The 14124-nt window shown below is 53.2% G+C and overlaps 1 protein-coding gene across 1 annotated transcript in view; it reads left to right on the top strand.

Moving 5' to 3' along the window:
• The window catches only part of ZAN (zonadhesin), a 36045-nt gene that overhangs the window by 7013 nt on the left and 14908 nt on the right, over window positions 1-14124 (top strand). Inside the window, exons 11-26 of the mRNA XM_043559733.1 lie at window positions 273-2051; window positions 2896-3080; window positions 5754-5895; window positions 6062-6181; window positions 6661-6785; window positions 7135-7280; window positions 8730-8873; window positions 9249-9356; window positions 9436-9605; window positions 10228-10430; window positions 11161-11302; window positions 11619-11866; window positions 12098-12278; window positions 12533-12644; window positions 12996-13090; window positions 13407-13583. Of these exons, the coding sequence (XP_043415668.1) occupies window positions 273-2051; window positions 2896-3080; window positions 5754-5895; window positions 6062-6181; window positions 6661-6785; window positions 7135-7280; window positions 8730-8873; window positions 9249-9356; window positions 9436-9605; window positions 10228-10430; window positions 11161-11302; window positions 11619-11866; window positions 12098-12278; window positions 12533-12644; window positions 12996-13090; window positions 13407-13583 (4077 nt within the window). The remainder of the gene's footprint in view (window positions 1-272; window positions 2052-2895; window positions 3081-5753; window positions 5896-6061; window positions 6182-6660; window positions 6786-7134; window positions 7281-8729; window positions 8874-9248; window positions 9357-9435; window positions 9606-10227; window positions 10431-11160; window positions 11303-11618; window positions 11867-12097; window positions 12279-12532; window positions 12645-12995; window positions 13091-13406; window positions 13584-14124) is intronic.

Genomic DNA, 14124 nt, shown 5'->3' on the forward strand with positions numbered 1-14124 from the left:
AATTCCTTACCCAGTAGATGGCGATCCTGAAGGGAGGACCCACATCCTATTCATGTTGTGTCGTTTGTATCTGGCATGACGTCTGATATATATTAGGAGCAGTGTTTGTTGAGTGAAGGTTGGGGTTGGGAGTAGAAGGAGAGGTGTGAATAAATTACCCTTTGAGGCCACTCACTCCAATTGGAAGTGAGTGAAGAGGGCGGTGGTCTGATTTCGACTAAACTCCAGGGTTTGTTTGTTTGTTTGTTTGTTTGTTTGTTTTTTCTTTGCAGGAACTATGCCAACAGTGCTTCCTTCCAAATCTCCAGTTCCCCCCACTGGCCCTTCTGAAACCCTTGTCTCCACAGAAAAACCTAGGACTCCCACAGAAAAACCTACAGTCCCCAAAGAAAAACCTATGACCACCACAGAAAAACCCACTGTCCCCAGTGAAATATCCACTGTCCCCACAGAAAAACCCATGGCCCCCACAGGAATACCTATGAACCTCCCCAAAATATCTATTCCCCCCACAAAAAAAACTACGGCCCCCACAGAAAAACCCACTGTCCTCACAGAAAAAACCATGGTTGTCACAGAAAAACCCATTGTCCCCAGTGAAATATCCACTGTCCCCACAGAAAAACCCATGGCCCCCACAGAAAAACCCATGGCCCCCACAGAAAAACCCATGACCCCCACAGAAAAACCTATGACACCCCAAATAAAACCTATGGCCCTCACAGAAAAACCCACTGTCACCACAGTAAAGCCCATAGTCCCAACAGAAAAGCCCACTATTCCCACTAAAAAACCCACTGTCCCCACTGAAGAGACCACTATCCCCTCTGAAGAGACCATTGTGCCCTCTAAAGAGACCACTGTCCTTCCCAAAGAGCCCACCGTCTCCACTGGAAAACCTACCATCCCCACTAAAAAGTCCACTATACCCCCTGAAAAGCCCAATATCTCCACAGAAAAGCCCACTGTCCACACAGAAAGACCTACTGTCCACACTGAAAGGACCACCATCCACACTGAAAGGTCCACTGTCCCCACAGAAAAACCCACTATGCCCACTGAAAGGCCCACCATTCCCACAGAAAAATCTACCCTTCCCACAGAGAAACCCACCACCCCTACTGAAAAGACCACCATCTCCACAGAAAAACCTACCCTTCCTAAAGAAACACCCACCGTCCCCACTGAAAGGCCCACAGTGCCCACAGAAAAATCTACCCTTCCCACAGAAAAACCCACCATCCACACAGAAAAACCTTCCCTTCCCACAGAGAAACCCACCACCCCTACTGAAAAGACCACCATCCCCACAGAAAAACCTACCCTTCCTAAAGAAAAACCCACCATCCCCACTGAAAGGCCCACAGTTCCTACAGAAAAACCCACTGTCTCCATTGAAAGGCCCACCATCCCCACAGAAAAACCTATCCTTCCCACAGAAAAACCTACCATCCACACAGAAAAACCTACCCTTCCCACAGAAAAACCCACCCTTCCCACAGAAAAACCCACCATCCCCACTGAAAGGTCTACAGTTCCCACAGAAAAACCCACTGTCCCCACTGAAAGGCCCACCATCCCCACAGAAAAACCCACCATCCACACAGAAAAACCTACACTTCCCACAGAAAAACCCACCATCCTTACTGAAAGGCCTACCATCCCCACAGAAAAACCCACTGTCCCCACTGAAAAGACCACTGTCTCCACTGAAAAACCCCCTGTCCCCACTGAAAGGCCTACCACCCCTACCGAAAAGACCACCATCCCCGCAGAAAAATCCACTGTCCTCACTGAAAAGACCACTGTCCCTACTGGAAGGCCTACCGTCCCCACAGAAAAAACCACCATCCTTACTGAAAAACCCACTGTCCCTACAAAAAACCCCACCATCCCCACAAAAATATCTACTTTTGCCACTGAATGGCACACAGTTCCTACAATACCCCAGCCCAGCCCAACACTTGTACCCATCGAGCCAACAGTCTTGGTGATGCCTTCCACTGCTCCAAGTACCTCCACGACCGCTACAACCCCTGGACGCACTCCAGGTATGTGACACAGCATCGAACCGACAGCAGAAAGTAAGAGATCATGAGTAGGAGAGAGAATTAGATAAATGAATGCTTCTGATAGAAAACTGCAGTCTTAGAAGAGAGATGAATGCGACATGTTAACTTTTGAAAAAATGAGGACCACCCCGACCAAGAGGGAAGCAGAGCACGGGTGGGGTGGAGGTTGTTGGGAGTCAAGTCCCGAACTTACAGCATCTTTTTTTTTTTTTTTTTTTTTTAAGATTCTATTTTTAAGTAATCTCTACACCCAACGTGGGGCTCTAACTCACAACCCTGAGATCAAGAGTTGCATGCTCCACCGACTGGGCCAGTCGCATGCCACACGCCTTCCTTTTTATAGAGATATAATTCATATAGTATAAGATGCATCCTTTTAAAGTTTGCAATTCACTGGTTTTCGTATACTCACAACGTTGTGCAAACATCAGTTTCTAATTCTGGAACATTTTTATCACCCCAAAAAGAAACCCGTTAGCAGTCACTCCACATTCTCCACAAACCCCCACCATGCCCCGAGCCCTGGCAACCACTAATCAACTTCCTGTCTCTGCGGATTTGCCTCTTTTAGACATTGCACACATGGAGCATGATGTACTATGTGGTCTTTTGGACTGGCTTCTTTCCCTCCACATCATGTTTTCAAGGTTCTTCCATGTTGTAGAAATTCAAGTCCATCCATATGGGGGATCTTCACTCCTCTTTATGGCTAAATTATGGACTTACTTTGTAGAGAACTTGAGTGTGGGGGTGTAGGAGAACAGGAAGTCTCCCTGAAAAAAGCGGTGGAGTGAAGGCTTGATGCAGGCTGTTTTCCTCTCAGCGAGGTGTCCCCCAAATGCCCACTATGAGCGCTGCACCTGCCCAGCATCCTGTGAGAGACCCAAGCCCAACTGTGGGCCCCCCTGCAAACCTGGCTGTGTCTGCAATTCTGGCTTCTTGTTTCGGGGATCCCTCTGCATCAATGCCTCGTCCTGCAATTGCTTCTACAACAACAATTACTATAAGGTAAGGCCGCTGGGGTGCCCAGAGCCCCCGAGGGAGATTGTGAGTGGAACACCTGGGTTCTGGCTCCATCTGCTCCCAAGACGAGATGACTTTCCCCATGGGATAGTCCCAAGGGGCCAGCTCACAAGCAGAGGTTATGCAATATTGGAGTCATTCATTCCCAATATGGCTTTTGATGGTCATCTCTGTTCCTACAATAAATATGTGCTGAGTACTCACTTTGGCTCAGCTAGGCTAGGCTGTGCAGAACATTCCATAATCCCGTGGCCCCATGCATGAGACACTGGGCCAACCTAGTGGTCCAAGGCCCTCATCTCCATCCTGAGGAAAGCCAGGGGGGTCCCTGCATGTACAGGGAGCCCAGATGCTGAGTAGAACTTCAGGCGTGTTCAAGGCAGAACACAACATTCCAGAATCTTCTTCCAAAGGAACTTGTATATCCTGTCAAAACAGAGGAGTGACTGTTCTTGTCTCCCCTAATTGGTGGCCCCCCTGGGAAGGTTCCACGTGAGCACAGGCTCTGAGCCAGCGCTGTCCAGAAGAAATAGCACACAAGCCTCATGCTTTATTTCACATTTCCTAATAGCCACATTTTTAAAAAGTAAAAAGAAACAGGTTAAATTAATTCCAGTAATGTAGTCAATCTCAAATATTCTCATTTCAACATGTAACTAATAATTATTAATGAGATCATTTATATTCCCTCCCCCCTCCATACTAATTCTTTAAAATCCAGTGTGTATATTATACTTACGGCATATCTCAATTTGAGCCAGCCACGTTTCAAGAGCTCGATGGCCACATGTGGCTGGTAGCCACTGTATTGGACAGAGCCTTTAAATCTGGGCTCCAGCAGGGGCACCTGCGTGGCTCAGTCAGTTAAGTGTCTGACTTTGGTTCAGGTCATGATCTCACGGTTCTTGGGTTTGAGCCCTGCATCTGGCTCTGTGCTGACAGCTCAGAGCCTGGAGCCTGCCTTGGATTCTCTGCCTCCCTCTCTCTCCACCCCTCCCCTGCTTGCATTCTGTCTCTGTCTCTCTCAAAAGTACATAAACATTAAAAAAAAATTTTTTTTTTTTAAATCTGGGCTCCAGCATTCACTTGCTGGGTGACCTTGGGCAAGTGTCTCTATCTCTTCAGATCTGTGTCTGTGTCTACGAAATGTGTACACAATAATTTCTACCTACCTCATAAGGCTGTTGTGAAGCTGAAATTAGGTCTGAACACAGGCCAAGTACTTAATAAATGTTACTATTATTAGCTAATTATGGTAAATATCATATACAACCTATTATGAGTGCATTAAGCTAGGGGCATCTGTCTGGCGCAGCTGGTAGAGTGTGTGACTCTTGATCCCAGGGTTGTGAGTTCAAGCCCACGTTGGGCGTGGAGGCTACTTAAAAAAAAAAAAAGTGCAGGGGCGCCTGGATGGCGCAGTGGGTTAAGCGTCCGACTTCAGCCAGGTCGCAATCTCGCGGTCCGTGAGTTCGAGCCCCGCGTCAGGCTCTGGGCTGATGGCTCAGAGCCTGGAGCCTGTTTCCGATTCTGTGTCTCCCTCTCTCTCTGCCCCTCCCCCGTTCATGCTCTGTCTCTCTCTGTCCCAAAAATAAAAAATAAACGTTGAAAAAAGAAAAAAAAAGTGCATTAAGCTCTTCACTAGTGTCCAGTGGCTTGTCTCAGCTTCAGGTGTTCTTCCCCATGGATCATCTGAGTTCCTATCTGCCTCTTTGAGGACCACTTTCTCCCCCTCCTCCCTTTAACTAGTCTCCTGGGTGTCCCTGTGTCAGTGTTAGGATTAGTTTCAGCCTCAGAAAGATCTATCACAACCATTAGCATTAAGCATTTCTTGCCTGCCCCTGGAGTCATGGATGCATTTCTTATACATTCATTTATGCATTCAAGGAACGTTTCTTAAGTCCTTTCCACCCTCCTGGAATTGGGGCCATCCCAAACAGGGCATGGTCCTTGCTCTCCTAATGCTCTTAGATTCCGCGGGATACATTGGATCTTGGTTCACTATGACACAGCATAGGTTTCTTTTTCTTTATTGTTTATTTATTGTGGGGGGGGGGGGGCAGGGGCAGAGAGAGAAGGAGAGAGAATCTCAAGCAGGCTCTCCACTGTCAGCAAAGAGACCAATGCGGGGCTTGAACTCACAAACCATAAAGTCATGACCTGAGCCAAAACTAGGAGTAGGAAGCTTAACTGACTGAGTCATCCAGGTGCCCCAACAGCAAAGGTTTCTTGGATGAGAGCTCCTGCCAAGCACTGTACTATGTATTGCGGCTCTGATAGTGAGTAAAGAGCCACGGTCCCTCACAGAGTGCTTGCAATCAAACAATCACAGGAATTAATATGAAAGTACAGTTGTGGTAAGTCCTGGGAAGGAAAGGTACCCAAAGCTGTGAGGGTGACCTCGTCAGGGAGTCTGAGAAGTCTTCCTGAGAAAGTAGTGACCCTTGAGCTGGTTACATAAAAATGATCTAGAAAGGAGGGGGAAGAGCATTCCAGGACAAGAGGGAAGCACGTGCAAATGTCCTGTGATGAGCAGGGCTATCTGGCAGGGCCGTGGGAAGAGGAAGAGTATGTGCCAAGTTAGGTCTGCAGGTGTGGTGGTGAAGGGGGAAGGACCCCAAGAGCTATAGTGTCTAACTCCGGACCCCCTGCTCCCAGCCTGGGGCAGAGTGGTTCAGCTCCAACTGCACAGAACGTTGCCGCTGCAGGCCTGGCAGTCGGATGGAGTGCCAGATCTCTCAGTGTGGGACTCACACGGTGTGCCAGCTGAAGAACGGCCACTACGGATGCCAACCCTACGGTGAGCCCCTCCCTGCACGCTACCCTGCCAGCCAGCTGGTCAGAGTGGGTGTGACACCAGGGTCCCTTGACCAGAGGAGCTGGGGCATGCCACTGGGTGGGTGAGGTGCTGCTTGGAGCAGTGGCAGCAGCCCGCTGCCTGTGCCCCCCACCCTCCTCCTCCCCAGCAGGCACCGCCACCTGCGCCGTCTACGGAGACCCGCACTATCTCACCTTTGATGGAAGACACTTCAACTTCATGGGCAGATGCACCTACGTCTTGGCCCAACCTTGTGGCAACTCGACAGGTATGGCCCTGGAGATGCCTGGGCCAGGGGTCCAAGTTCAGAACAGCTGGGAACAGCGGGCGGCAGGAAAGGGCTGGGGAGCCGATGGGAGGAGCAAGATGGGAACAATGTCTTGGGTGATGTAAGAGTGGACATGTCCACCCCAGAAGCAGGACTTACTCAGGATGCCCTTTAAGAGAATGCCTCTTTAGGAGTTTGTCTCCCCGGCCAGCTTTTACTGAAGGCCTACCTGGAATAATGGCAATGAAGGGACGAGAGAGCTATTACGAATGCCCTGCTCCAGAGGGTGCCCTGGCCCACTGAGGGGGCACAGAGTCTCAGCACAGTACAGGCTATTCTGGAAGAAGGCAGACAGTCACGCCCCACTCTTTGTGCTCCTTTAGCCCCGCAGTGCCAGGTGTGGGCGCCACCCTCAGTGGACGCTCAGACATGCTTGTTGAATGGGCCCCTGGGTGCTCTTCACCCCTCTCCCCACCCAGAGCCATTCTTCAGGGTGGCGGCAAAGAATGCAGATCGAGGACAGGAAGGCATGTCCTGCCTGAGCAAAGTCTACGTGACCCTGCATGAGATCACCATCACCCTGCTCAGGGACAGGCGCACGCTGGTGAGTCTGGTTTTCTGTTCAGTCCTGCCAATGCTTCCAGACCTTGGCTGTAGCCTGTCCCATGGGCCGCGGTGTTCCAGCCAGCTCCTGTCACCTCCAGACCTCTCAGGGACAGGTTCCAGAGCATTCTTTGTGCTACTGAGGATTGCTGTGGATGCTGCCGTGCCTTCCAGCGTAGATGTGGGAATCTGTGGGGCGGCGGGGGGGTGGTTCTCCTTGACTTTCCATCTGTCTCTGGGTGGGGCGTTCTCCTTGACTTTCTGTCTGTCTCTCCGGGTGGGGGTGGGGGTGGGGGTTCTCCTTGACTTTCCGTCTGTCTCCTGGTCTCCTCCCTTGCCCCGCCTACCAGGTTGGGGGGAAGCAAGTCTCTCTCCCAGCGGTACCTTCTAAAGGAATCTTCCTGGCTTCAAGTGGGCGGTTTGTGGAGCTGCAGACGGCGTTTGGTTTGCGGGTGAGATGGGATGGCAACCAGCAGCTGTATATAAGTGTGCCCAGGTGAGGGGTGCCCTTCGGTGCCGCTGCCACTCTCCCGACCTGCTCTGTCCCCTCCCCCTCCCAGGACCTTGCCCTCCTCCTCCCCCTCCCGTCCAGGCACTAATTTTCAATCTTTGGGTGGGAAGCATCTAGTTCCCGCCTCCCTTTGGATGAGGAGACAGGAGAAATTGGTTTCTGGGCAGAATGATAATAGCAGGATATACACACGATGCTTTGGGAATGTCCTAGAACGAGTGGCTAATGGGTCTTGGGAGCTTCCTGAAGAGTGGTCACTTGACCCCAGTCTCAAGAAAGGGTGGTTCCCAGGACGGACAAACAAGGGAAAGAATGTCTTTGCAGATAGCAAACGGCAAATGCATGGAAAACCGGCAATGTGGGAATGTTGTTGTGGTGTGGTTTGAAATGCTGGGGTTTGGAGTCGACAATGAAAAATAATTTTTTAAAAACATTTTTTAATGTTTATTTATTTTTGAGAGAGAGAGAGAGAGAGAGAGAGCACGAGCGGGGAGGGGCAGAGACAGAGAAGGAGACACAGAATGTGAAGCAGGCTCCAGGCTCTGAGCTGTCAGCCCAGAGCCCGATGCGGGGCTTGAACTCATGAACCGAGAGATCATGACCTGAGCAAAGTCAAACACTTAACCGGCTGAGCCACCCAGGCAACCCAAAAAGTGGTTTTATTAAAGCACAGGGACAGGACCCATGGGCAGAGAGAGCTGCACTGGGATTGAGGGGTGCCTGATTATAGACTTGGGAGTTGGGGAAGTAAAGATAAGCAGAAGCTTCCAAAGGAGACTCAGGATCCCAGAAGTCTAGCTGTTGCCAAGCTACGGTTGTCCTTCCCCCTCTAACAAAGTATTAATATTAAGACAGATGGAGTTCCTGGAGGAACATCTTACTCTGCCTGTCTCAAGTATTTGTTGGGGCACCTGGGTGGCTCAGTCGGTTAAGTGTCCAACTTCAGCTCCAGTCATGATCTCACGGTTCATGGGTTCGAGCCCCACGTTGGGCTCTCTGCTATCACCGCAGAGCCTGCTTCAGATCCTCTGTCCCCCTCTCTCTGCCTCTCCCCCTGCTTGCTTGCATGCACTCCCGCTTTCTCTCTCTCTCTCAAAAATAAATAAATATAAAAAAAAGAATTTGTCAAAGGGCTGCAGGTTGTAAGGAAATGTAATTTTATCTACATTTCTTTTTGCCTTTGGTTCCCACATTTGTAGGGCCAGCAAGAAGATGGGGCATGAGCGGAGTAGTGAGGATGGCAAGGGGGGTAAGGTCTGTGAGGTCCTTGTGCGCAGGGCGCCTGGCACAGGCTCTTGTTTGCAACGTGCGCCTGTTAGTCCTCCGATGTGTCCTGCCCGCGGCCCCCAGCTCTGCCCTTCCCTCTGCGTGGTCCCTCCAGGGACTGGAGCCCCTTCTCTCCATTAACGCCTCCTCCTCTCCTCCCACCCCCAGCACCTACTCTAGCAAACTCTGTGGCTTCTGTGGCAACTATGACGGGGACGGTAGCAATGACAACCAGAAGCCCGACGGCAGCCCAGCGCTGGACGATGAGGAGCTGGGCAACAGCTGGCAGACGGCAGAGGACGAGGACAAGGAGTGAGGACGTGGCCACCCCTGCCTCTGCCCTTCTGAGAACCGTGCACCCTGACCGACATCACCCCTTTTCTTCCTTCTCCTCTCCCGCCTGCAACCCCCCCGCCCCCGCAACTTCTGTCATTCTTCTCCCCGCTCCCGTTCCAGCCAAGTTCAGGAACACCTCACCACCACGCTTGCCCCCACGCTGTCAGTCGTCCTCAGGGGATGCCAAGCAGCCTCTGTTCCGGTTTGCTCGGTTCCAGGTTTTCCCACCTCCTCCCGGGCTTGGGGTTCAGCAGCTGTCCACTAGGGGCTGCCGAGAGCCGCGAGACTGCTGGGGTAGGGGCGGGGTGTTGACGAGCCTTCAGGGCCTGTTGGGGGGGGGGTCTCTTCCAGGTGCCAGAAGAACCCAACAGTTCCTCCCTCGTGCGAGTCAGGCTGGCAGAACAGTCTGTCGGGACTACAGTTCTGTGGACGGCTCTTGGACACCCGCGGAGCCTTTGAGTATGAAGGGAGCCGGTTAGGGCCGCAGGGTGGTCACTGAGCACCTGGCTCATTCCTCTGACCCAGCCTCTCTCCTCAGGGCATGTCTGCCTCACCTCAAGGCCTCCTCGTTCTTCAAGAGCTGCACGTTTGACATGTGTAAATTCCAGGGGCTGCAGCCAGTGCTGTGTGCCCATATGGCAGCCTTGACTGAGATCTGCCAGGATGCTGGCTATGCCGTGAAGCCTTGGAGGGGACCCCAATTCTGCCGTGAGTTGTGCCCCGCAGCAGGGCCCCTTCCTTCACCCACGGATGCGAGCAGAGGGTGGGCATCTGAGTGTTGGCACAGGCGTGGGGGACCCCTGGCTGAACCCCTCTGATCCCACACGTGCACAGGGAAATCTGCAGGCAGAAATAGCCATGGAGAAAAATCACAGTCCCTTGCAGACTCAGAAAGCGCCCCCGGCCGCCTGAGGCTATGCGGGGCAATGCTTGCAGGTGTATCTGCACGGCCTCCGTGTCCTCACGGCCTCTGGGGAGCCTGCTTAGGCGGCGGTGCCCTTGATCGAGCCCTCATGGGCTTTTTCTTCTGCCCTGTAGACAAGTGCATGTCTACACAGCAGCAGTGCTGAGACGTTTGGATCTGTCTGCTCCCCCAGATCTTTCTGCTCCCCCAGACCCGCCTCTTAGTAGCTCCCAGCAGGCCACTTTCTGGGCCCAGAGTGGAAGCCGAGCTCCTTGGTCACCCTTCTCCGGGTCACCCTCTGCTTCTCAGGATTGGGCAGAAGCCTCTAGCTGTGGGCCCTCTGAACGCTGGGCTTTGAACCCACCTTCGTTCCCTTTTCCCTGTCCTGCCCTGTGCCCTTCTCACCTCTGCTTCTCCATCCTCCAGCAATGACCTGCCCGCCCAACAGCACGTACACGCTGTGTGCCAGGGTGTGCCCCGCCACCTGCCATTCTGGGTTCTCTGGCATGGCCTGCCAGAACCGGTGTGTGGAGGGCTGTGAGTGCAACCCGGGCTTCGTCCTCAGCGGTCTCCAGTGTGTCCCCCACTCCCAGTGTGGGTGCCTCGAGCCCACAGTGGGCTACTTCAAGGTGAGCCTCTGGGCCCCCCACCTCTGTGTGCACATTTGAAGCCAGACCCTCATCTCTGGTGTTTCTCTCTTCCTTCTTTGCCTGTCCCTTGCCCTGTCCCTGAGAACGACACTGGCGTCCATCACAGCCCTCTGCCCAGCTCTGGGTCGGCCTACTGAATACCCTGTCTGTGCCTTGCTTTCCCCTCAATTTCACTTTGTCTGTAGTCCCTCTATCTCTGCTCTGCCCGCCCCCCACCACCTGTGCCTGTTGGAATCCTTCACCTCCTCTGAGGCTCTGTTCAAATGCTGCCTCCTTGAAGCCTTCCTGATAAGCAAAGTCAGAAGACGTTCCTCTAAACTTCCTGAGCCCGTGCTTATTGTCCGTGTTGATGGCAGGAAACTCTCACTGGGCCCCCTGATTGTCTTCTTTAGGTGCATATCCTGCTGGAACAGTTGATCCATTAGTTTACTTGTTTACTGCCCCCCCTCCCCACCCCCCCATCATGAGCTGTTAGGGCAGGAACATCGTCCACCCAGTTCATTTCTGAATCCCTAAGACCTAGCACAAACAGATATCTGTTGAAAAAGTGAAGGAACAAAGAAGTGAATGGCTGAGTAAGTGAGCCAATGCCAGGCTTGCAGCGAAGCCTGGAGCTTCGGGATGACAGGAATGGTCCCAGGGAGCAACCCACTGATCTGAGTAACAGACCTGGGAATGACCTCTTTCCTTTCTTCTTTCCATCCCCCAGGTAGGGGAGCGGTGGTTCAAGCCAGGCTGCAGACAGTTCTGTACCTGTGAGAGCAACAATAAAATTCTCTGCACGCAGTGGAGGTGTCAGGCCCAGGAGGTCTGTCGTCAGCAGGATGGCATCTATGGCTGCCATGCCCTAGGTGAGCAGACGGGTGGAAGGTGAGTGGGGGGGGAGGAGGAGCTGCCTGCGTGACCTTGGGCGAGGGCATGGCTCTGCCCTAAAACAGGCACCCCAGAGAGCCGAGTCTAACGGGGGACTGGAAGGCAGTTGGCCCAAGCCTGAGCAGCCTCTGCGTGGACCCGGTGAGGTTGGGCAGTCCCTATGCTTGACCTCTCTAGGCCGAGCCAACCACACGGATGAGCCAAGGATGAGCCAAGGGTCCCATTCCAGTGTGGACTCGCCCAGAGAGCAGCTCAGGGTCAGGGCACCTCTGAATTCCATCTCCTTCACCCCAGGGGCCGCCACCTGCACCGTCTCAGGGGACCCCCACTACCTGACGTTCGACGGAGCCTTGCACCACTTCACGGGCACCTGCAGCTACATCCTGACCAGGCCTTGCCAGTCTAGGTCCCTAGAGAACTACTTCATCGTGAGCGCCACCAATGAGTTTCGCAGTGGGAACTTGGAGGCCTCTTATGTCAGATCCGTTCACCTGCACATCTTCAACCTGAGAATCTCGCTCATCAAAGGCCACAAGGTCATGGTGCGTGCCTCCGCCCGCCTCCCCTGGCCCCTGCACCACCAGCATCTCTTCTCTGCATCCTCCTTGCCCACAGGCCCACCTGTCTGGCTTCTAGAGCCCCTGGGGGAAGCCCACAGCAGATCCAGCCCCCAATTCCGCAGACACATCACCATCGCTGTCTGCTGCCTCGTCCTGTCCCCGTTGTCCTTGTCCCAAGGGCTTCTCCCTACTGCATCCTCCCTGCCTCTGTAGCTGAATGGTCGCCGAGTGGCCCTGCCTGTGTGGCCTGCACAAGGCCGGGTGAGCATAAGGCCTAGCGGTTCCTTTATCCTCCTCTACACGGACTTTGGGCTTCAAATTCGCTACGATGGGAAGCATCTGGCCGAAGTGACAGTGCCCTCCTCCTATGCTGGCCGGCTCTGCGGGCTGTGTGGTGAGTTCCCTGGGCATCTGCGGGCAAAGTGGGGACAATGGGCCAGAGTTTGTCCCAGACCAGCTCATCCACAGATTTCAGTAGGCATCCTGAGGGCCTGTCTGCTTGTGCGTGCGGGTAGGTGTTAAAAGGCCAAAGGGAAAGAGAAAGAAAGATGAACCATGGTCTGTTGAGTGAAGAGCGAGCTGTCTCTTCTAAGAGGAAGGTGGTGGTCCTGGGAGAGGGTGTATGGCTCTAACTGGACCCTCCTCCAGGCAACTACAACAACAATAGCCTGGATGACAATCTGCTCCTGGACAAAAGGCCTGTGGCCAGCTCGGATGGCCTGGGCGTCGCCTGGAAGTTCCCTGATTACTCTGAAACAGGGTGAGCTGGGAATGCGGGGAGCCAGAGCTGGGGAGGAGCCTCGGCAGGCAGCCTGGGGGGTCCTCTGCGCGTCCCTGATCTCTCCGGAGACGAACTGACCCAAGGTTGTTGTCCCCCGCCGCCCCGCTTGCCTTCTGCACTTACTCATCTGTCTCTTTGGAGAGCCCCCTTGGGAATCCCATCCTGAGTGCCAAATGCTTTCCTTCCTGTTGCATCTTCTGACCTTGTTGCTTGAGGGACCACTTTGTTCTCTTCTTATTCCCCTCCCATTTTCCCTCTCCGCTGTCGCTTCAGTTTTGGGGAAGCTTCCTCCAATCCTAAATTCCTGTCCCTTCCCCTCTCCTTGTTCAGCTGCTTTGCTAAGGGTCCGAAGCCCTCCAGATGCCAGGAGAACAGAGGGGCAAACAGCTGGGAAAAGAACTGTGATGTCTTAATGGACCCTCAGGGTAAGCCACATCCCTTGGTGGCCGCAGCGCTCTCCTCCCCTGGCCAGAGACAGAGGAGGGGGACTGGTCAGGCAGGGAGGAAGGATGAGACAGGAAATAGAAAGTCAGAGGGAAGGCAAGCGGAAGGTAAGGCAGAGGCAGTGTTCACCTCGGGAGCTCTGATGGACCTTTTTTCTTTGCATCTTAGACAGTACTTTCTCAATAATGACGGGTTTTGATTGAAATGGATGTTGAATGCACTGCAGGGCAGCCACGTGGTTCTTTCCCCTTCCAAGCTGACTCTCTGCCCTCACACCTACATTGTTTCATCTTCCAGGACCCTTCTCTCAGTGCCACGGGGTGGTGCCTCCCCAGTCCAGCTTCGCCAGCTGTGTGTATGGCCAGTGTGGGACCAAGGGGGACACCCTGACCCTGTGCCGCTCCCTGCAGGCCTATGCATCCCTGTGTGCCCATGCCGGTCGGGCCCCTTCCTGGCGGAATGGCACCTTCTGCCGTGAGTGACCCGACCACCTGCTCCCGAAGCCCGGAGGAGGCTGCCAGAACCCCTGTCTCTCTTCCTATCCTTAAAGTCTGCTCCTCTGCTCTTCTGTCACAGCCCGGCCCTCAGCCCCATGTGGAACCCCCATCCTGTCCCAGCCTTCCAGTCTCTCCGAACCCAACCCCCACCCTCAACTTGTCTCCCCACTCTGGGAGCCTCCTCCATCTGACTCTCTCTTCACCAAGACGGTTTACCCTCATTTGGTTACTGCCTCCTTCCCCTCTGACCTGGGCCAGCTCTGTTCCCTTTCTTCCTTCCTCTCTTTTCAGGGAACTCTTTTTTTTTTTTTTTTTTAATTGTGGTAAAATATACATAACATAAAATTTTCCATCTTAATGACTTAAAACTTTTTTTAATGTTATTCATTTTTTAATTAAATTTTTTAAAAATTTATTTTTGAGGGGCGCCTGGGTGGTTTGGTCGGTTAAGCGTCCGACTTCAGCTCAGGTCATGATCTCACAGTTCGTGAGTTCGAGCCCTGCGTTGGGCTCTGTGC

This window comes from Prionailurus bengalensis, chromosome E3 (genome assembly GCF_016509475.1).
Source record: "Prionailurus bengalensis isolate Pbe53 chromosome E3, Fcat_Pben_1.1_paternal_pri, whole genome shotgun sequence".
Classification (NCBI taxonomy): Eukaryota; Metazoa; Chordata; class Mammalia; order Carnivora; family Felidae; genus Prionailurus; species Prionailurus bengalensis.